The sequence below is a fragment of the Heterodontus francisci genome, chromosome 23, assembly GCF_036365525.1.
Source record: "Heterodontus francisci isolate sHetFra1 chromosome 23, sHetFra1.hap1, whole genome shotgun sequence".
Lineage (NCBI taxonomy): Eukaryota > Metazoa > Chordata > Chondrichthyes > Heterodontiformes > Heterodontidae > Heterodontus > Heterodontus francisci.
In genome coordinates this window covers 31,924,349-31,947,209 of record NC_090393.1, presented here as the reverse complement: position 1 = coordinate 31,947,209, position 22,861 = coordinate 31,924,349, and the positions used below count along the sequence as shown (strand labels likewise).

Genomic DNA, 22,861 nt, shown 5'->3' with positions numbered 1-22,861 from the left:
CGAGTATAAGAGCGATACTTACTGGGGAATGAGAGGAAAACCAAAGAGCAGAACTGGTGGAACCAGGTAAGAGGGGATGCAGAGGGCAAGGGGTTTAGGGAAACCTAAGCTGTTATGGGTGAAGAGGAGAAAGCTTAATGGTGCTTCAAACTGGGAATGCCCAAGAGTAGCATCTGTTTGAAAAAAGTTGGGATTGGTATAATAGGAGTAGGGAAAAGTGAGGGAGAGGAAAGCCCAAGGACAGATGGAAGAGCAGCAGCTTGATTTAGTGGGATAGTTGGGGGTGGCGGAGGCGGAGTTGTGTGGCTCTGTGAACTGGCGGGGGAGGGGAGGGGGATCCTCTGTGACCTGCAGGCGTTGGAGGGGGAGCATACTTAAAAATGATGAATGCTGATTATTTTTTAATCAAAAATTTCCAGCAGATCATGCTGAACCCCTTAGAAACAAACCACTTGTGATGAAAAGGACAGCTTTTGGAAGGAACATACTTCAGTTCTAACTTCACTGCCTGTAATCGGATGGTTGACTTCTACTTTATATATTTTTTTAAAGAAAATTATTATTTTTTTAAATCTTCCAATAATGGATTATATGCTATTTATTGGAAGAAAGAAGTTTTAAAATATCGAGAAAATTCCCAAATAGCAAATGGAGAATGGTTCTCAATAAAATTCGGAAAATGTCTCATCATTTAGATTTTTAAAAATGGAATGTCCAGTGTAGAGTCTGAAAAAATTGGAAAATGGACCAAATGAAATATCAAGCAACATTTTTCTTCGCGGTTGCGGAAAGGCAGGTGTTGTATGTCTCCAGACAGTGCTGGGAAATAAATCTGGTGCCTCCAGCTCTTGTATCACTCTTCAGGCTTTTTTGTGCTTCTGTGGTTTTGCCTCTAGTATAAATTAAGGAACTTTGGATAAACATTAATGACAACCTCGCCCCCCCCCCCCCCCCCCACCACCACCACCCCTGTCCGCTGCACTTTGTTACGGCAGCTTTTCACAGAGCATAGGCAGGGCTTTTGCTAGTATCGTAAGTTGGCATGTATTGGTGGGTAAAAACAGTGCATCGTGGGCTTAAACCCTAATTAGTTAACTAATTTAACAGGCTGTAGCAATGGAAGCATCTGTGTATTGAAGTCTTTTTTGGCAAGATTCCTGTGTTTTCTGTACCAGCTCATACATTTATACTCGTCAATTTATGGTTTTTGCCTCAAAATCCACTTCCTGTTGCTCACAGTTTGATTTCAACTTCTGATCTGCTTCAGCCTTGCGAAACTGCTGCCCTTGTGATAAATGCAGAAACATTGTATTGAATTGTTAGGACATACCTGGTTGCAAAAGCTAAGTTGGCCCATACTGTGTAACATGTTTCAACATGAGTGCTAAAATAATACATCAAAAATAATAAATGCAACAGAAAGATTTTAAACTGCTGTCAGTTTGGCTCAATTGATTGCACTCCTTTGGAATCAAGGTTCAGTACTAAGGCCCTACTACAGATTTGAGCACATGTTTAGTTTAGTTTAGAGATACAGCACTGAAACAGGCCCTTCGGCCCACCGAGTCTGTGCCGACCATCAACCACCCATTTATACTAATCCTACACTAATTCCATATTCCTACCACATCCCCACCTGTCCTACCACCTACCTATACTAGGGGCAATTTATAATGGCCAAGTAACCTATCAACCAGCAAGTCTTTGGCATGTGGGAGGAAACCGGAGCACCCGGAGGAAACCCACGCAGACACAGGGAGAACTTGCAAACTCCACACAGGCAGTACCCAGAATTGAACCCGGGTCGCTGGAGCTGTGAGGCTGCGGTGCTAACCACTGTGCCGCGCATGTTCTTAGCTTACATTTCAGTGCAGCACTAATGGCTTGCTACATTGTCAAAGGTGCCATCATTTGGGTGAGATGTTAAACTCATTCCTGTGTGCCTGTAAAAGATCCTATGACACTATTCAAAGGAATTCAAAGGAGAATAAACGTTCTCCCAGTGTCCTTGCTAACTTTCATTCCTCAATCAACACCACTAAAAATAGTTTGATAATTCATTAATTTATTGTTTGTGGGACCTTGCTGTGAGCTAATTGACTGGCACGTTTGCTTATACAACAAAGGTGAATTTGCTTACAAAAATAATTCATTGGTTGCGAAGCATGTTTCGATGTCCTGAGGGTACAAAAACGCACTCTATAAATGTGAGTTCTTGTCATAAATTTTTAGAAAGCTATTTTAAACATTGCAGCTGTAGCAGAAGGCTCACAGTCGCAGTCAACACTGGAACACAAATGGGCAGAGTCACAGTGTGAGGGACGGCTGTAGTTTCAATCTCTGCTTCGCTTCTCGACGTGCGGAGGCAACGCTCCTGTCTCGTCCCAGGTGACTCGGAATGAGCAGCCAGAACTCCTAAATTCCAATTTTTAAGAGAGATACAGCACTGAAACAGGCCCTTCAGCCCACCAAGTTTCTGCCAACCATCATTCACCCATTTATACTAATCCTACATTAATCCCATATTCCCTACCACATCCCCACTTTCCCTCAATTCTCCTGCCACCTACCTACACTAGGGGCAATTTATAATGGCCAATTTGCCTATCAACCTGCAAGTCTTTGGCTGTGGGAGGAAACCGGAGCACCCGACAGAAACCCACACGGTCACAGGGAGAACTTGCAAACTCCGCACAGGCAGTACCCAGAACTGAACCCGGGTCGCTGGAGCTGTGAGGCTGCGGTGCTAACCACTGCGCCACTGTGCCACCTAATGAACAGCAGGTTCTCCCATTCCACTGGAAGGGACCTATTCAGATGGAATTTGAACCTGTGACCTGGCTGTGTCCACCAGAGTGTGCTGGAAAAAGAATAGTGGCCATTATAAATAACTTTTAGACCACTGACCCTAGTTTGGACCAATGTACTAGAGAGAGTCACCTGCTTTTCCTTGATCCCAATTAAATTTGAGAGATTTAAATGTAACCATATCTACTTTCACTTTAGTCATTCCTACTTCTGTTTTTGAGATACAATCTAGTCTGCTTGGATGTGATAATACTGTGATCTGCTCATAACTTGGAAAAATTGAAATCCAAAAGCAAATACCACAAATAATGATGATATTGCTCTGTGAAAGTTTCTATTTGCACATGTAATTCTTACTTTTCTGGGTTTGATGATATGGTTTTCACATGCTAATGGAAATGTCTCCTGTCAGTTATGTATGGGGGTGAAGAAATTTAAATCCATCTGTAAATTAGCATCGGAGGGGCTGTTGTGAATTTTGATTGCACAAAATTAATTTAGCAGTGTTGATTGGCCAGTGCATTGTATTGTAATTGTTCAGTTCTGACTCAGCACTCCATGGTAGGCAACTAAATGGCACACAAAGAAAATAACTTTGGAAAAACCCAGCCTGCTGGATTTCTCAAATCTTGTGTTTCTTTATGTTTTTCATTTGTGTTTGGCTTTGCCTGGCTTCGCTCATATTTGAGAATATGGAGCTAATGCTGTGTATTTTGGATGAGATATTAATGATTGTAACTTGTGTTAATATAACACCTTTAATGTAGCAAAATGTCCGAGTGCACTTAAGATGTTATCAATAAAAACTTTGACACCGAACCACAGAAGCAGATATCAGAACAGATGCCCAAGGAGCATCTTAAGGAGGAGTGAGAGGTAAAAAGGTGTAGGGGTTTAGAGAGGGATTTGCAGAGCGTAGGGCCAAAGCAGCTGAAGAGCTCAGCCACCAGTGGAGGCCCCATCTTCCTTCTGAGGTGGGCATAAAAAGATCCCAAGGCACTGTTTTGAACAATAGCAGCTGAGTTCTCCGCGGTATCCTGGCCAATATTTATTTCTCAATCAACATCATTAAAATATATTATCTGATCATCATCGCATTGATTTCTGTTGGACCTTACTGTACGCAAATTGGCTCCTACGTTTCCAGCAGTACAACAGTGATTACTAAAAGTACTCCAGCAGCTGTAAAGTGCGTTGGCACATTCTGAGGTTGTGAAGGGCATGATTTAAATGGAAGTCTTTCTACATGACGGTGCATGCACTGTCTGTCCCTGCCCCCTGCATTGTATGGTTGGATATTACCCCTCCCTGTGATTCTTTTTTTTTATTCATTCATGGGATGTGGGCGTCACTGGCCAGGCCAGTATTTATTGCCCATCCCTAATTGCCCTTGAGAAGGTGGTGGTGAGCTGCCTTCTTGAACCGCTGCAGTCCATTTGGGGTAGGTATACCCACAGTGCTGTTAGGAAGGGAGTTCCAGGATTTTGACCCAGCGACAGTGAAGGAACGGCGATACAGTTCCAAGTCAGGATGGTGTGTGACTTGGAGGGGAACTTGCAGGTGGTGTTCCCATGTATTTGCTGCTCTTGTCCTTCTAGTTGGTAGAGGTCGCGGGTTTGCAAGGTGCCGTCTAAGGAGCCTTGGTGCGTTGCTGCAGTGCATCTTGTAGATGGTACACACTGCTGCCACTGTGCGTCGGTGGTGGAGGGAGTGAATGTTTGTAGATGGGCTGCCAATCAAGCGGGCTGCTTTGTCCTGGATGGTGTCGAGCTTCTTGAGTGTTGTTGGAGCTGCACCCATCCAGGCAAGTGGAGAGTATTCCATCACACTCCTGACTTGTGCCTTGTAGATGGTGGACAGGCTTTGGGGAGTCAGGAGGTGAGTTACTCGCCTCAGGATTCCTAGCCTCTGACCTGCTGTTGTAGCCACGGTATTTATATAGCTACTCCAGTTCAGTTTCTGGTCAATGGTAGCCCCTAGGATGTTGATAGTGGGGGATTCAGCGATGGTAATGCCGTTGAATGTCAAGGGAAGGTGGTTAGATTCTATCGTGTTGGAGATGGTCATTGCCTGGCACTTGTGTGGCGCGAATGTTACTTGCCATTTATCAGCCCAAGCCTGGATATTGTCCAGGTCTTGCTGCATTTCTACATGGACTGCTTCAGTATCTGAGGAGTCACGAATGGTGCTGAACATTGTGCAATCATCAGCGCGCATCCCCACTTCTGACCTTATGATTGAAGGAAGGTCATTGATGAAGCAGCTGAAGATGTTTGGGCCTAGGACACTACCCTGAGGAACTCCTGCAGTGATGTCCTGGAGCTCAGTTGATTGACCTCCAACAACTACAACCATCTTCCTTTGCGCTAGGTTATGACTCCAGCCAGCGGAGGGTTTTCCCCCTGATTCCCATTGACCTCAGTTTTGCTAGGGCTCCTTGATGCCATACTCAGTCAAATGCTGCCTTGATGTCGAGGATAGTCACTCTCACCTCACCTCTTGAGTTCAGCTCTTTTGTCCATGTTTGAACCAAGGCTATGATGAGGTTAGGAGCTGAGTGGCCCTGGTGGAACCCAAACTGAGCGTTACTGAGCAGGTTATTGCTAAGCAAGTGCTGCTTGATGGCACTGTTGATGACACCTTCCATCACTTTACTGATGATTGAGAGTAGGCTGATGGGGCGGTAATTGGCCGGGTTGGACTTGTCCTGTTTTTTGCGTACAGGACATACCTGGGCAATTTTCAACATTGCAGGATAGATGCCAGTGTTGTAGCTGTACTGGAACAGCTTGGCTAAGGGCGCGGCAAGTTCTGGAGCACAGGTCTTCAGTGCTATTGGTGGAATATTGTCAGGGCCCTTAGCTCTTGCAGTATCCAGTGCCTTCAGTCATTTCTTGATATCACACGGAGTGAAATGAATTGGCTGAAGTCTGGCAGCTGTGATGCTGGGGACTTCAGGAGGAGGTCGAGATGGATCATCAATTCGGCACTTCTGGCTGAAGATTGTTGCATATACTTCAGCCTTATCTTTCGCACTGATGTGCTGGGCTCCCCCATCATTGAGGATGGAGATATTTGTGGAACCACCTCTCCCAGTTTGTTGTTTAATTGTCCATCACCATTCACGGCTGGATGTGGCAGGACTACACAGCTTAGATCTGATCCGTTGGTCATGGGATCGCTTAGCTCTGTCTATCACATGCTGCTTACGCAGTTTTGCACGCAATTAGTCTTGTCTTGTAGCTTCACCAGGTTGACACTTCATTTTGAGGTATGTGTGGTGCTGCTCCTGGCATGCCCTCCTGCACTCTTCATTGAACCAGGTTTGGTCTCCTGGCTTGATGGTAATGGTTTAGTGGGGGATATGCCGGGCCATGAGGTAACAGATTGTTGTTGAGTACAATTCTGCTGCTGCTGATGGCCCACAGCGCCTCATGGATGCCCAGTTTTGCATTGCTAGATCTGTTCGAAATCTATCCCAGTTAGCACGGTGATAGTGCCACACAACACGATGGACGGTATCCTCAATGTGAAGGCGGGACTTCGTCTCCACAAGGACTGTGCGGTGGTCACTCCTACCAATGCAGTCATGGACAGAAGCATCCGCGGCAGGCAGATTGGTGAGGACGAGGTGAAGTATGTTTTTCCCTCTTGGTTCCCCCACCACTTGCCGCAGACCCAGTCTAGCAGCTATGTCCTTTAGGACTCGGCCAGCTCGGTCAGTAGTGGTGCTACCGAGCCACTCTTGGATACCGTTTGATGTGTAACTCAAGCATACAGACCAGTTTCATCCCTGGTTTCTGCTGTTTGCTGAATGAACCTGGGACAGTGATCCAGGCACTGCAATTCAGCTAATTGTCCATGTGCAAACATATTTTCTGCTCCTGATTGCTCGCCAGTGCCCCTTGCTGCTAAGTATGTTTGTGCAGGCCATTTCAAATGAATAGGAACAGAATTACGTTTGCTGTCCATAGTTAATTGCCAGTCCGCACTCATGTAGGATGGCCATTCGGGCAAGTACTGAAGAGTAACCTGTGATACTATATCAAGATTTATGATTTCTTGGCCCAGATCTTTAATGTTGCATATAACTGACTGTTGCCTTGTTATGCCCAGGCAAATATACACCAGTTGCATTGGCACTTAAGCATTATCAAAACTGTAAACAGTTGTTTCAGTTCTGTTAGCAAGCACAAACAACGTGGCTGTGTTGATTAACATTACTCTGTTGGGATTCTTTTATTCTTTAATGAGCTGTGGGTGTCGCTAGCAAGGCCAGCATTTGTTGCCCAACCCTAATTGCCCTTCACAACTGAGTGGCTGGCTGGGCCATTTTAGAGGGTAGTTAAGAGTCAATCACATTGCTATGGGGCTGAACAGGTAAGGACGGCAGATTTCCTTCCCTAAAGGGCATGAGTGAACCAGATGGGTTTTTATGACAATTGATGATCGTAATGGTGCCATGAAACTGAGACTAGCTTTCAATTCCAGATTCTTATTCATTAATTGAATATGAATGCTACCAGCTGTCGTGGTGGGATTTGAACCCATGTCCCCAGGGCATTAGCCTGGGCCTCTGGATTACTAGTTTAGTGACATTACCACTGCGCTACCATCTCCCCAAGACAAGCAAGGGAGAAACCAAAGAGCAAGAGGAGAAAGGCTAGTAGGGGGAAAAAAATCAGATGGCAGTGAGGGGGATGGGGAGGACAGCAGAGAGAACAATGGAGACTTTGTGAAGGGGGTAGGATGTGCTGGACTTTACCTCTGTGCAAAATGTTAGCTCCAAAACAGCATGTACACTTGGTCCTTAAGGGAAGCAGCGACTGCAACAAGGTTCAATAGTTTGCCCTGCATTGTACAGTAGGTATGTGGGAATGGGAGAGGAGGCTGAAAGTACTAGACCCAATAAGGCCTATTGCTGACTTGTAATTTGAGTGTAAAACTTCGATTTCTCAAGTTAACAATGATAAAAAGTGGAATAACAGCTTTCAAAATAAGTAGATAGTAATTGAAATATACTTGTACTTCAGAAAAAAAACTGAGTGAGTGATGTACGTTTTTGGAATTGCAAACCAGGTGTACTCTTGGCCAGCCTGTTCAGCTTGAACCACTGCAGTTCCTTAATCTTTGAGACTCTCTGGAGCCACTTCTCTTTGTTCATTAATTGACTCCATTCATAAAGAAGCATGTGGCTATCTCCCTGGAGAGCTTAATAATGCAGTTAACCTTTTTCTCATTGCATAGGAGTTCTCCATAATTGTGGTCATTAGAATGCTCTGGGGAAGGGAGGGGAAGTATGTTGAAACTCCAGGCACTTGAAAATACAAATCAATTTTTTTGTTTTATTTTTGTACTTGAAAAGATGCATAAAATTTATTTTTATAACATTTTCCCATGTATCCGGCAAATTTTTAAAAAAACTTTGGAGTGCTAATTTTCAGCAGCATATTGTGAGAGATATGTTCCTTTTATATTTAGCATTTCAAAAGATAACAATGGATGAGAAAAGCCATTCAGCCCATTCAGAAAGATCTGAAGAGCCAATTTTAGCATCCAGTTGTTTCTTAAATGATTCTAGGTCTTGCGTCACACTTCGCTATCTGGTATTTAATTCCACGTGGTGATTACTCTTCATGAAGAAAAGTTTCCTGATATCTGATCTAAAAGTAAGCTCAAGTTTAAATCTGTGTCCCGTACATCTGTTCCTGCTTTTCAATTAGAGTCATTACATCACCATTCAGTCTGTCAAGTCCATGCCGACTCTATAGAGCAATCCAGTCAGACCCCTTCCCCTGCTCTGTCCTGGTAGTCCTGCAGATTTATTTCTCTCAAGTGCCCATCCAATTTCCTTTTGAAATCATTCATTGTCTCTGCTTCCACCACCCTCGTAGGCAGTGAGTTCCAGGTCATTACCACTATCTGCATAAAATAAATTTCTTTCTCACATCCCTCCTGCATCTCTTGCCCAAAACCTTAACTCTGTGTTTCTTAGTCCTTGTACCATCAGCTAATGGGTACAGCTTTTCTTTGTCTACCATATCTAAACCTGTCATAATCTTGTACACGTCTATCAAATCTCTCCTCAATTTCTTACTCCAACCCCTGCTTCTCCAACCTAGTGTGGCTAAAATCCCTCATCCCTGGAACAATTCTGGTAAATCACCTCTGCACCCTCTCAAGGACCCTCACATCCTTCCTAACGTGTGATGATGAGAACTGGACGCAGTACTCTAATTGTGGCCTAACCAGAGCTTTATAAATGTTCAGCATAACTTCCATGCTTTTGTACTCAATACCTCTATTTACGAAGCCCAAGATCCAATATGCTTTGCTTATTACTCTCAATATGTCCTACCGCCTTCAACGATATATGCACATGAACCCTCAGGTCCTTCTGTCTTTAGAACTGTGCCATTAAGTCTATACTGCCTCTCTCTATCACTTCTCCAAAAATGCTTCACACCTCACCTTTCTGTGTTTAATTACACCTACCACTTGTCTGCCCATTCTGCTAGCCTATCTCTGTCCTGTTGCACTCAATTGGGATCATTTTCACTGTTTGCCACACCTCCAAGTTTGCTATCATTGGCAATATTTTGAGTTAACCTTTCATCTCCCCTGAACCATCTAGTATATTTCTCACAGGGGCACTTTAAAACAAAGTTTAACACTGAGGCACATGAGCTATATGGGCAGATAAACTAATGCGTCCTCAATGATAGAAAAGCAAGAAATGCTGGAAATATTCAGCAGATCTGGCAGCATCTGTGGAGAGAGAAGCAGAGTTAATGTTTCAGGTCAGTGACCCTTCTTCAGAACTGGAAAATATTAGCAATGTAAAAGGTTATAAGCAAGTAAAGCGAGGGTGGGGCAAGAGATAACAAAGGAGAAGGTGTAAGTAGGACAAGGTCACAGAATAGCTGACCAGAAGGTCGTGGAGCAAAGGCAAACAATATGTTAATGGTGTGTTGAAAGACAAAGCATTAGTACAGATAGGGTGTTAACGGACTGAAAATTGAACAGCCGCAAGTACAAACATGAAAAAAACAGTGGGTAAGCAAAGTGAACAAACTAAGATGAAATAAAATTTAAAAAACACAGAAAAAAAATTTAGAAAAGAAACAAGAAAAAAATAACTAAAAATAAAAGTAAAATGGGGGGCCCATCATGCTCTGAAATTATTGAACTCAATGTTCAGTCCGGCAGGCTGTAATGTGCCTAATCGGTAAATGAGATGCTGTTCCTCGAGCTTGCGTTGATGTTCAGTGGAACACTGCAGCAATCCCAGGACAGAGATATGAGCATGAGAGCAGGGGGGAGTGTTAAAATGGCAAGCAACCGGATGCTCGGGGTCCTGCTTGCGGACTGAGCGGAGGTGTTCCGCAAAGCAGTCACCCAGTCTGCGTTTGGCCTCCCCAATGTAGAGGAGACCACATTGTGAGCAGCGAATACTGTATACTACATTGAAAGAAGTACAAGTAAATCGCTGCTTCACCTGAAAGGAGTGTTTGGGGCCTGGGATAGTGAGGAGAGAGGAGGTAAATGGGCAGGTAATACACCTCCTGCAATTGCAGGGGAAGGTGCCATGGGAAGGGGACGAGGTGGTGGGGGTAATGGAGGAGTGGACCAGGGTGTCACAGAGGGAACGATCCCTTTGGAATGCTGACAGGGGAAGGGAGGGGAAGATGCATTTGGTAGTGGCATCACGCTGGAGGTGGCGGAAATGGCGGAGGATGATCCTTTGGATATGGAGGCTGATAGGGTGGAAAGTGAGGACAAGGGCAACCCTGTCGCGTTTCTGGGAGGGAGGGGAAGGGGAAATGGGCTGGACACGGTTGAGGGCCCTGTCAGTCACAGTGGGGGGGGGGGGGGAATCCTTGGTTGAGGAAAAAGGAAGACATATCAGAAACGCTGTCATGGAAGGTAGCATCATCAGATCAGATGCGTCGGAGACAGAGAAAGTGGGAGAATGGAATGGAGTCCTTACAGGAGGTAGGGTGTGAAGAAGTGCAGTCGAGGTAGCTGTGGGAGTCAGTGGGCTTATAATGGATATTAGTAGACAGCCTATCCCCAGAGATGGAGACGGGGAGGAAGGGAAGGACCATGTATAGGTGAGAGAAGGGTGGAAATTAGAAGCAAAGTTGATCAAGTTTTCCAGTTGGGGGCGGGAGCAGGAAAAAGATATGGGGGAGGGGGCCTGAGTAGGACTGGAACAAGGAAAGTTTGACATATCCCACAAAAAGACAGGCATAACTAGGACCCATGCGGGTACCCATTGCAACACCTTTCACTTGAAGGAAGTGAGTGAAGTTGAAGGAGAAGTTGTTCAATGTGAGAACAAGTTCAGCCAGGCGGAGAAGGATGGGGACTGGTTGGGCCTCTGTTCAAGGAAGAAGCGGAGAGCCCTCAAACCGTCCTGGTGGAGGATGGAAGTGTAGAGAGATTGGACCTCCATAGTGAAGAGGAGGCGATTGAGGCCAGGAAACTGGAAATTGTCAAAATGACATCGGGCGTCAGAAGAGTCACAGATGTAGGTGGGAAGAGACTGGACCAGCGGAGAAAAGATAGAGTCAAGACTGGAAGAAATAAGTTCAGTGGGGCAGGAGCAGGCTGACACAATGGGTCTTCCGGGACAGTCCTGTTTGTGGATTTTGGGAAGGAGGTAGAAGCGGGCTGTCCAGGGTTGTGGGACTATGAGGTTGGAAACTGTAGAGGGAAGATCTCCAAAGGAGATGAGGTCAGTGACAGTCTTGCGGACAGTAGCTTGATGTTCTGTGGTGGAGTCATGGTCTAGAGGGAGGTAGGAAGAAGTGTCTGAGAGTTGGCGCTGAGCCTCTGCAAGGTAGAGGTCGGTACGCCTTACAACAACAGCACCACCCTTGTCTGCATGTTTGATGACCCTGTCAGGATTAGACCTGAGAGAACCTGAGGCTCAGCACCAACTCTCAGACACTGCTTCCTACTTCCCTCTAGACCATGACTCCACCATCGAACATCAAGCTTCTGTCCGCAGGACTGTCACTGACCTCAACTCCTCTGGAGATCTTCCCTCTACAGCTTCCAACCTCACAGTCTCGCAACCACGGACAACCTGCTTCTGCCTCCTTCCTAACATCCACAAACAGGACTGTCCCGACAGACCCATTGTATCAGCCTGCTCCTGTCCCACTGAACTTATTTGCCACTACCAAATGCATCTTTCCCTCCCCCTGTCAGCATTCCGAAGGGATCGTTCCCTCCGTGACACCCTGGTCCACTCCTCCATTACCCCCACCACCTCGTCCTCTCCCCATGGCACCTTCCCCTGCAATCGCAGGAGGTGTATTACCTGCCTATTTACCTCCTCTCTCCACACTATCCCAGGCCCCAAACACTCCTTTCATGTGAGGCAGCGATTTACTTGTACTTCTTTCAAAGTAGTATACTGTATTCGCTGCTCACAATGTGGTCTCCTGTACATTGGGGAGACCAAACGCAGACTGGGTGACCGCTTTGCGGAACACCTCCGCTCAGTTCGCAAGCAGGACCCCGAGCATCTGGTTGCTTGCCATTTTAACACTCCCCCCTGCTCTCATGCTCACATTTCTGTCCTGGGATCGCTGCAGTTTTCCAGTGAACATCAACGCAAGCTCTGGGAACAGCATCTCATTTACCGATTAGGCACATTACAGCCTGCCGGACTGAACATTGAGTTCAATAATTTCAGAGCATGATGGGCCCCCCATTTTACTTTTATTTTTAGTTTTTTTTTCTTTTTCCTTTAAAAAATTTTTTTTTTCTGTTTATTTTATTTCATCTTAGTTTGTTCACTTTGCTTACCCACTGTTTTTTTTTCATATTTGTACTTGCGGCTGTTCAATTTTCAGTCCGTTAACACCCTATCTGTACTAATGCTTTGTCTTTCAATACACCATTAACATATTGTTTGCCTTTGCTCCACGACCTTCTGGTCAGCTATTCCGTGACCTTGTCCTATTTACACCTTCTCCTTTGTTATCTCTTGCCCCACCCCCGTTTTACTTGCTTTTATAACCTTTTACATTTCTAATATTTGCTAGTTCTGAAGAAGGGTCACTGACCTGAAACATTAACTCTGCTTCTCTCTCCATAGATGCTGCCAGACCTGCTGAGTATTTCCAGCATTTCTTGTTTTTATTTCAGATTTCCAGCATCCGCAGTATTTTGCTTTTATTTTAGCTTGCTCAATGAAGCAGGTTTTAAGAAGAGTGTCAAAGGGGAAAGAGAGGCGGAGAGGTTTAGGGACGGAATTCCAGACCTTGGGGCTTAAACGTACATTACAGTACAGTTCAAATGTGACAGTTCACATAGTGCAGTACAGATCCATGTGGTTAAATACAGTAAATGGCACTGTAGGTTGTCTCCCTCCACTTAAAATGAAGATTGCATCTGCATTTAGATTACATTAATTATTTCTTGATGCATACAGCCTGAGGATTTTTACACTGGTTCTAACCCCTTGGCGTAATTGTGGGAGGGCCCTAAACTGTGGCCTTTCCCCAGTGAGCCTTTGCGGCAGCTGCCCCAAGCTTCAGTGTATCCTTAGTACGTAATACTGATCCTTGAACTGTGCAAGTCTGCAACAGTTGGTCGTGGACACTTGATGTTTGTCTGTGTGTGTGTCCCTGGGAGCAGTCCATACAGCAGTATTCCACAGGGTCTCAAGGGCATTACATGCATTACACTGCCTTGCTGACTTGCAGTCAAAGATGTTTCTCTGCACAAATTTTTCTATGAGGGACAGTCCAACTGAATGTAGCATTCTGCAGCAACATGGCCAGACCCATCCTTCGCAACTTCAGGACAGATGGAACCTCAGCACTTGGTGCCACTTGTTTGCGTACCGAGGGTCTATGCACAGCTTAATCCATCTGCTCACAAAGGTGGCCATCAGAACAAGGGCAACATCGGAAATGTTTTTCCCCTTTTATCTGGAGATTTGTATATCATGTCCCTGCGGTGATGGTACATTTTTAATCTGCAGATCACCTTTCAGTCACCTCCTTTCAGGTAGAAAAGTACTAAGTTTCTCTATTCTTTCCTCATAACTCATGCTCCTGACACTGGAGATTAGCCTAGTTTCTCTTCTCTGCATTGCCAACAGCACTCGAATGTCTTTCGTCAGCTCGAACTGTACACAATATTCAAGTTGTAGTCAGACGAGCAATGTAACATTTGATCATTACCTCCGCTAACCCACTTTCTGTTGTTTTGGCTATGTAGTTTTCCATCCTCTTGGCCTTGCTGATTGCCACTTTGCATTGGTTGGACATGCTTGGCATCAAATCTACTAAACTACTTTGTCCTTTCAACTTCAAACATAGCTATTTTGACTCCATTCATGGAGTATACGTCGTCTATTTTATCCTCCCATGCATAGCACTTTATTTTTGTCTGCATTAAATTACCTTATTTCTGCTCACGTTTCTTGTCTGACTCATTCTGTATCTGTGATTTCTGAACTATCTCTTCCAATACCACTTCTTGTTTGGTACCATTTGCAAAGTTGCCCACTTTGCTTTGAGTTTCTGTATCCAGGTCCCTTAGGTAAATTAGAAACCCAGATGGTTCCAGCACTGAGCCCAGAGACATCCAATTCAGTATTCTCTTCCCTCTGCAAACCGCCCCCCCCCCCCCCCCCCCCCCCCATTCTGACATAATTCCTCTAACTAGTCCTCATTGTTCCTACACATCATAGAATGGTTACAGCACAGAAGGAAGCCATTTGGCCTGTCGTGTTAGTGCCGGCTCTCTGCAGGAGCAACTCATCTAATCCTCCTTCCCTGCCTTTTCCCTGTAGCCTTGCAAATTTTTCTCTTCAGTTAATTAACCAGTTCTCTTTTGAAGGCCTTGATTTGAATGTGCCTCCGACACACTCTCAGGCAATGCATTCCAGATCCTAAACACTGGCTGTGTAAAACTAGTTTTTGCCTCGTGTAAAAAAATAGTTTTTTCCTCATGTTGCTGTTGCTTCTTTTGCCAATCACCTTAAATCGGTGTCCTCTGGTTCTGGATCCTTCAGTCAATGGAAACAGTTTCTCCTTATCTATTCTGTTCACACTCTTCATGATTTTGAACACCTGTACCAAATCATCTCTTCTCCAAGGAGAGCAGCCTCAGTTTCTCCAACCTATCCACGTCACTGAAGTTCCTCATCCTTGGAACCATTCTCCTGAATCATTTCTGCACCCCCTCTGATGCCTTCACATCCTTCCTAAAGTGTGGAGCCCGAACTGGACACAGTACTCCACTTGAGGCCGAACCAGTGTTTTATACAGGTTTATCATAACTTCCTTGATTTTGTACTCTATACTCTTATTTATAAAGCCCAGGATCCCATATGCTTTATTAACCATTTTCTCAACCTGCCCTGCCACCTTCAATGATTAGTGCACATATAACCCAACCCCAGGTCCCTCTGCTCCTGCACCTCCCCTCCACCCTTTAGAATTGTACCCTTTAATTTAAATTGCTTTTCCTCGTTCTTCCTACCAAAATGAATAACTTCACATTTTTCTGCATTAAATTTCAACTGCCACTTGTCTGCTCATTTCACCATCCTGTCTACATCCTCTTGAAGTTTATCACTATCCGCCTCACAGTTCACAATAATTCCAAGTTCTGCGTCATCCACAAATTTTGAAATTGTGCCCTGTACAACAAAGTCCACATCATTAATATGTATCAAGAAAGGCAGGGGTCCTAACACCGACTCCTGGGGAACCCCACTATATACCTTCCTCCAGTCCGAAAAACAACCATTCACAACAGCACTCTGTTGCCTGTCACTCAACCAATTTTGTATCCATGCTGCGACTGTCCCTTTTATTCCATGAGCTTGTACCAATTTTGACAAGCCTGTTACATGGCACTTTATTGAATGCCTTTTGGAAGTCCATGTACACCACATCAACTACATTACCCTCATAACCCTTTGTCAACTCAATTTGTCCTTCAACCAGTTGTTACGACCGGGTGAGGAAGGTGTCTCAGGCTCCCCTCTTGCCCCTTTCCTGGTTTGGCTGTAACAGGGTTTATCTTTTAAAACACAGTGATTTTAGTTTTACACCTCAGTGAGCCTTTACTCACTGCACTCATATTGTAATTGCAAATGAACCAATCAGACAGGTTTTCTTAGGTTTAAACAAGAAAGATATAAGTTTGTTAGCCTTATCACTCTAACTCAGTTAAAAATACTCTCAGGCAGTGCACTCCAGATCCTAAACACTGGCTGTGTAAAACTAATTTTTGCCTCGTGTAAAAAAAAAAGAAAGTTTTTTTCCTCATGTTGCTGTTGCTTCTTTTGCCAATCACCTTAAATCGGTGTCCTCTGGTTCTGGATCCCTCAGTCAATGGAAACTGTTTCTCCTTATCTATTCTGTTCAGACCCTTCATGATTTTGAACACCTCTATCAAATCATCTCTTCTCCAACCATTCACAACAGCACTCTGTTACCTATCACACAAGAGAAACACACACACAAATAGATACAGAGGGGAAGAAAGAATGTGGGGAGGTTGAAGTAGAGTTTGTAATACATGGAATTCAGTTACTGGGTAGTAATGTCATTGATACAGTGTCCTCAATTGAAGTTAAGGTCTTGGAGTCCTCACTGGGCCTCAGTGCACAGTTCCAAGATTGCTTCTTTGGTACCAGAAGGCCAAAGAGAGGTTTTATCTGTAGTCTTGAAGTGTAAAAGTTGCCACCTTGGTTTTTCCTGGGTCTTTGCTGGAGAGAGAGACAGATAGAGAAGTCTTCCTTCTTGGTGTTCGAATTGCAGTCCGTTCCCTTCTGTCCAAATTTTAGTCTGATTCCTTTCTGTGAGGCACAATTCAAAAAGCCCCAGTCTGACCAGGTAGATCATGTTACCATCTCTGTTTGAAACAGCAGCTTCTTCGATTTCAGAGCTTTCAACGCACGCACGGTGGGGGGGTGGAGTTCTGGCTGTTACACAGTCAAAGGATGTTGATCACCACTATTGGCCACTATTGACAAAACCAATCTTGTTAATTGAATCAAGAAGCACTCCCATTGTCTCTGTATTTAACTGTCTCTCAGAATGCAACTGTGCAACCATGTTTTCAGCTGTTCAGCTCTGTATTTTTTTAAACAATTTATTTGCAGTGTCTGGTAAAAAGTTTCAAGCAGTGTCCCATATGACAAAATTAATATATTTCCGTTTGGCAGGTGTGATTTCCGTCACAGTGTTCATTCCCACTGTTTTCCCTAACTTTCAGTTTAAATTAACTTTATCAAAAGCCTCTTGGAAGTCAAAGTACACCACATTGTCGACTTGAAACAGTCCACTTGGGTTGTTACTTCTTTAAAGAAGTTGAAGAAATTGATCAGGCAGAATCTTCCCCTTTTTTAAGAAACAATTAGATTGGGGGAACTATTCTGGATGGATGAATTTAGATGGACCGAATGACCATCCACATCTGTAACCATCTTGTCTCACTCTCAAAGTGCTGGGATCCAGTTGTTTACCTGACCTCTTAGGTGAATAATAGAGCTTACTGACATGAGTGAAAATGAGAAAGTGAAATAATGTAATAAAATTGGAAGCAGTTACCCTCTAATTGATCATGGTGTGTGCAAGCAGATAGAATTGCTTGCATTTGTCTAGGGACAACTTCCAGACAGGGAGTATTCGAGCAGTTTCCTTAAAAGGACAAGCCAGGTTAAACAACCGCTCTATTTTAGAAGCTAAGTGACATAATTGTGCTCCAGACCATCTCTGAACAATGCGTTGAAAGATCTATTACATTCTTTATGAAAAAGAAACCAATGTTAAATTTGGATGCTATGAGTAGTGCATATAAATAAATGAATTTTGTTGCAGTTTGATTACAAAATGTTTGTTCTCTTATCTCCTGTTGTGAATGCAGACAGTACTGGAGGAACATGCTGATGATGATCAGAAACTGGCTATCACTGGGGTTCCCATTGTAACTTGGCCAAAGAAGACGGTGAAGGTAAGAAGAAATGACGGGATCATAAACTGAAGGAAATGTTCATTTGTGTTTTTCAAAATTATTAGCAATTGAAATTTTTATGGTTGCAGACATGCTAACTTTTCAACATTTTTGCAACAGCAAGATGTAGATTACAGAGGACCAGTTCACCGTATCCAGAACTCTCTGAAGAAGCATAATTTTATATTAATTTAAAAATCTTGATGTCGAAAATGCTTTTCAGAACTTCTTAAGCTATTTATGCAAATTGTTTCATGAGTGCTCATTTTGGGATTTGCAGATGAAGTTTCAAGTATCTTTAAAGCTACAATGGCATGTTGAAATTATATTTGAGATATATTTTTGTGTTGGGGGAATTCATTTTTCAATGTGATTGAATTAGGCAATGTTTATACATTGTTTGACTTTTGCCTGCATTTTTCTTTTGGTACCAGCAGGATAACAATAGCATAATGGTGTCAACATAAATTCAACATTCATATTTTTCTTGGACAATTTAGAAACATATTGTGACTGTTTATTGGATTGTAATCAGCTACATACATAGAGAATTAAACTCAGGATGTACATTTTTATAGCCTTTTTTTTAATAACTTCCTTATGATGAGGGATGTTCATGTTTGAGAATGGAACAGTTCATTTCAGGCATCTATTGTCAGCATCAAACATTCCCAGGGCAAATGTAGCACAGTTGGATGCAGAATTGAGCTTCCTTTGCTCTGCCCTAATAATGTGTCTCAGCTGTAACCTCAAAAGAGCAACCCTTAAGGCACCAGTGTGATATTTTTCCATTTCCCACACCAACATTCCTGTGACATATGAGATTGCCAAATTATGGGCTCTCTGTGGCCATGACAAAGTAACAGAAGCAGGTTATTGAGAGTCGTGCGGTTGATGTGCATATGGGTCTTCAAAAGGAGTTTAACAAAGTACCACATTATAAACTTTTTAGCAAAATTAAAGCCCGTGGAATTAAAGAAACGGTAAGAATGTAAGTACAAAACTGTCTCAGGGACAGAAGGTAATGGCAGTGGTGAGCGGTGATGGGTGGCGGTGGTGGTCCCCAGAGGTTGGAATTAGGACCACTGCTCTTATTGATTAATGACCTGGACTTGGGTACATGGGGCATAATTTCAAAGTTGCGAATGCAAAACTGGCACCACAAGATTGACCTTCTACAGAGTCAACCAAGAAACAGCATTGACCATGTCTGTGTTTCTCAGCTGTCCTGCTTGATGAGAAATCATAGGGACCTCTTGATCTTCGATCATGGTGTAATATGGATAACGTGAATGCTGAATAAATGTACAGATGAAATGTGAATTGGAAGTACTTAAGGGGGGTTGGAGAAGAAAATAAATATATGTAACCTTTTATATTGACACTGTTATGGTAGTGTTACACTGCTGGTACCAATGTTACAATGCCATTTTTGGACTGGAGAGCAAACAGTGCAGTTATGTTGCCTAAAATAAAAACAAGAAATGCTGTAAATACTCAGCAGATCTGGCAGCATCTGTGGAAAGAGAAGCAGAGTTAACGTTTCGGGTCGGTCACCCGAAACGTTAACTCTGCTTCTCTTTCCACAGATGCTGCCAGACCTGCTGAGTATTTCCAGCATTTCTTGTTTCTATTTCAGATTTCCAGCATCCGCAGTATTTTGCTTTTATTACAGTTAGGTTGCCTACTCTCTGATCAAGGAATGAATACTTAAAACCATGTGCTAATTTCCAACTGCATCTTCCATGTGATCTCACTGTTAGAAAATGGTAAAAAAATGCAGAAGACAGTTTTACTAGACCTACACTGTTCACTTTGTATCAGGTATCTCAAAATCTTTAAATAAAATCAAAATACTGAGGATGCTGAAAATCTGAAATAAAGAGATAAAGTGCTGGAAATACGCAGCAGGTCAGGCAGCATCTGTGGAGAGAGATACAAAGTTAGTGTTTCATCAAGTTCTAATGAAATGTCACAGACCTGAAACGTTAACTCTGCTTCTCACTCCACAGACGCTGCCAGACCCGCTGTGTATTTCCAGCACTTTCTGTCTTTATCACAAAATCCTTAATATAAATATCAGTTGTGCTGTATGGTAAATCCTTCAGTTTCTTGATTTAACTCTTGAACATTTTTACAGGTTTAGTTTAGTTTAGAGATACAGCACTGAAACAGGCCCTTCGGCCCACCGAGTCTGTGCCGACCATCAACCACCCATTTATACTAATACTGCACTAATTCCATATTCCTACCACATCCCCACCTGTCCCTACATTTCCCTACCACCTACCTATACTAGGGGCAATTGCTAATGGCCAATTTACCTATCAACCTGCTAGTCTTTGGCATGTGGGAGGAAACCGGAGCACCCGGAGGAAACCCACGCAGACACAGGGAGAACTTGCAAACTCCACACAGGCAGTACCCAGAATTGAACCCGGGTCGCTGGAGCTGTGAGGCTGCAGTGCTAACCACTGCGCCACTGTGCCGCCCAACAATATAATGTGCACAGTCCAGTGACCCGTTCTAGATAGGCAGCTCATTTCCCAGGCCAACAGCATTTCAAATAAAACCAGATTCTTGTGGTTCTCCCCTCGTGGAGGCTTTAGTTCCTGCTAAGGTATAGTTCAATAGGTGATGGTTGCCCTCCGATACCTCACTCAACAGTTATCCTTCATTTTTATTAATTCATTCATGGGATGTGGGTGTCGCTGGCCAAGCCAGCATTTATTGCCCATCCCTAATTGCCCTTGAGAAGGTGGTGGTGAGCTGCCTTCTTGAACCGCTGCAGTCCATTTGGGGTAGGTATACCCACAGTGCTGTTAGAAAGAGAGTTCCAAGATTTTGACTCAGCGACAGTGAAGGAACGGCGATATAGTTCCAAGTCAGGATGGTGTGTGACTTGGAGGGGAACTTGCAGGTGGTGGTGTTCCCATGCATTTGCTGCCCTTGTCCTTCTAGTTGGTAGAGGTCGCAGGTTTGGAAGGTGATGTCTAAGGAGTCTTGGTGCATTGCTGCAGTGCATCTTGTAGATGGTACACACTGCTGCCACTGTGCGTCGGTGGTGGAGGGAGTGAATGTTTGTAGATGGTCTGCCAATCAAGCTGGCTGCTTTGTCCTGGATGGTGTCGAGCTACTTGAGTGTTGTTGGAGCTGCACCCATCCAGGCAAGTGGAGAGTATTCCATCACACTCCTGACTTGTGCCTTGTAGATGGTGGACAGGCTTTGGGGAGTCAGGAGGTGAGTTACTCGCCTCAGGATTCCTAGCCTCTGACCTGCTCTTGTAGCCACGGTATTTATATGGCTACTCCAGTTCAGTTTCTGGTCAATGGTAGCCCCTAGGATGTTGATGGTGGGGGATTCAGCGATGGTAATGCCGTTGAATGTCAAGGGAAGGTGGTTAGATTCTATCTTGTTGGAGATGGTCATTGCCTGGCACTTGTGTAGCGCGAATGTTACTTGCCATTTATCAGCCCAAGCCTGGATATTGTCCAGGTCTTGCTGCATTTCTACATGGACTGCTTCAGTATCTGAGGAGTCACGAATGGTGCTGAACATTGTGCAATCATCAGCGCGCATCCCCACTTCTGACCTTATGATTGAAGGAAGGTCATTGATGAAGCAGCTGAAGATGGTTGGTTCTGGGACACTACCCTAAGGAACTCCTGCAGTGATGTCCTGGAGTTCAGATGATTGACCTCCAACAACCACAGCCATCTTCCTTTGTGCTAGGTATGACTCCAGCCAGCAGAGGGTTTTCCCCCTGATTCCCATTGACCTCAGTTCTGCTAGGGCTCCTTGATGCCATACTCAGTCAAATGCTGCCTTGATGTCAAGGGCAGTCATTCTCACCTCACCTCTTGAGTTCAGCTCTTTTGTCCGTGTTTGAACCAAGGGTGTAATGAGGTCAGGAGCTGAGTGGCCCTGGCGGAACCCAAACTGAACATCACTGTGCAGGTTATTGCTAAGCAAGTGCCGCTTGATGGCACTGTTGATGACACCTTCCATCACTTTACTGATGATTGAGAGTAGGCTGATGGGGAAGTAATTGGCCGGGTTGGACTTGTCCTGCTTTTTGTGTACAGGACATACCTGGGCAATTTTCCACATTGCAGGGTAGATGCCAGTGTTGTAGCTGTACTGGAACAGTACAGCTGTTGGCTAGGGGCGCGGCAAGTTCTGGAGCACAGGTCTTCAGTACTATTGCCGGAATCTTGTCAGGGCCCATCGCTTTTGCAGTATCCAGTGCCTTCGTTCGTTTCTTGATATCACGTGGAGTGAATCGAATTGGCTGAAGTCTGGCATCTGTGATGCTGGGGACTTCAGGATGAGGCCGAGATGGATCATCAACTCGGCACTTCTGGCTGAAGATTGTTGCAAATGCTTCAGCCTTATGTCTTGCACTGATGTGCTGGGCTCCCCCATCATTGAGGATGGGGATATTTGTGGAGCCAGCTCCTCCAGTTAGTTAAAAGCAAAATACTGCGGATGCTGGAAATCTGAAACAAAAACAAGAAATGCTGGAATCACTCAGCAGGTCTGGCAGCAACTGTGGAAAGAGAAGCAGAGTTAACATTTCGGTTCCGAAGAAGGGTCACTGACCCGAAACGTTAACTCTGCTTCTCTTTCCACAGATGCTGCCAGACCTGCTGAGTAATTCCAGCATTTCTTGTTTTTGTTTCCTCCAGTTAGTTGTTTAATTGTCCAGCACGATTCACGGCTGGCTGTGGCAGGACTGCAGTGCTTAGATCTGATCCGTTGTTCATGGGATCGCTTAGCTCTGCCTATTGCAGACTGCTTGCACAATTCGGCATGCAGATAGTCCTGTGTTGTAGCTTCACCAGGTTGACACCTCATTTTGAGGTATGCCTGGTGCTGCTCCTGGCATGCCCTCCAGCACTCTTCATTGAACCCGGGTTGGTCTCCTGGCTCGATGGTATTGGTTGCGTGGGGGATATGCCGGGCCATGAGGTTACAGATTGTGGTTGAGTACAATTCTGCTGCTGCTGATGGCCCACAGCACCTCTTGGATGCCCAGTTTTGCATTGCCAGATC

At 44.4% G+C, this 22,861-nt stretch overlaps 1 protein-coding gene across 10 annotated transcripts in view; it reads left to right on the top strand.

The window, feature by feature from the left end:
• kdm2bb (lysine (K)-specific demethylase 2Bb) overlaps positions 1-22,861 on the top strand; it is a 267,493-nt gene that overhangs the window by 177,643 nt on the left and 66,989 nt on the right. For all 10 annotated transcript variants that reach the window (XM_068054994.1, XM_068054999.1, XM_068054998.1 and 7 more), the window contains one exon: positions 17,719-17,805. In XM_068054994.1, the coding sequence (XP_067911095.1) occupies positions 17,719-17,805 (87 nt within the window). The remainder of the gene's footprint in view (positions 1-17,718; positions 17,806-22,861) is intronic.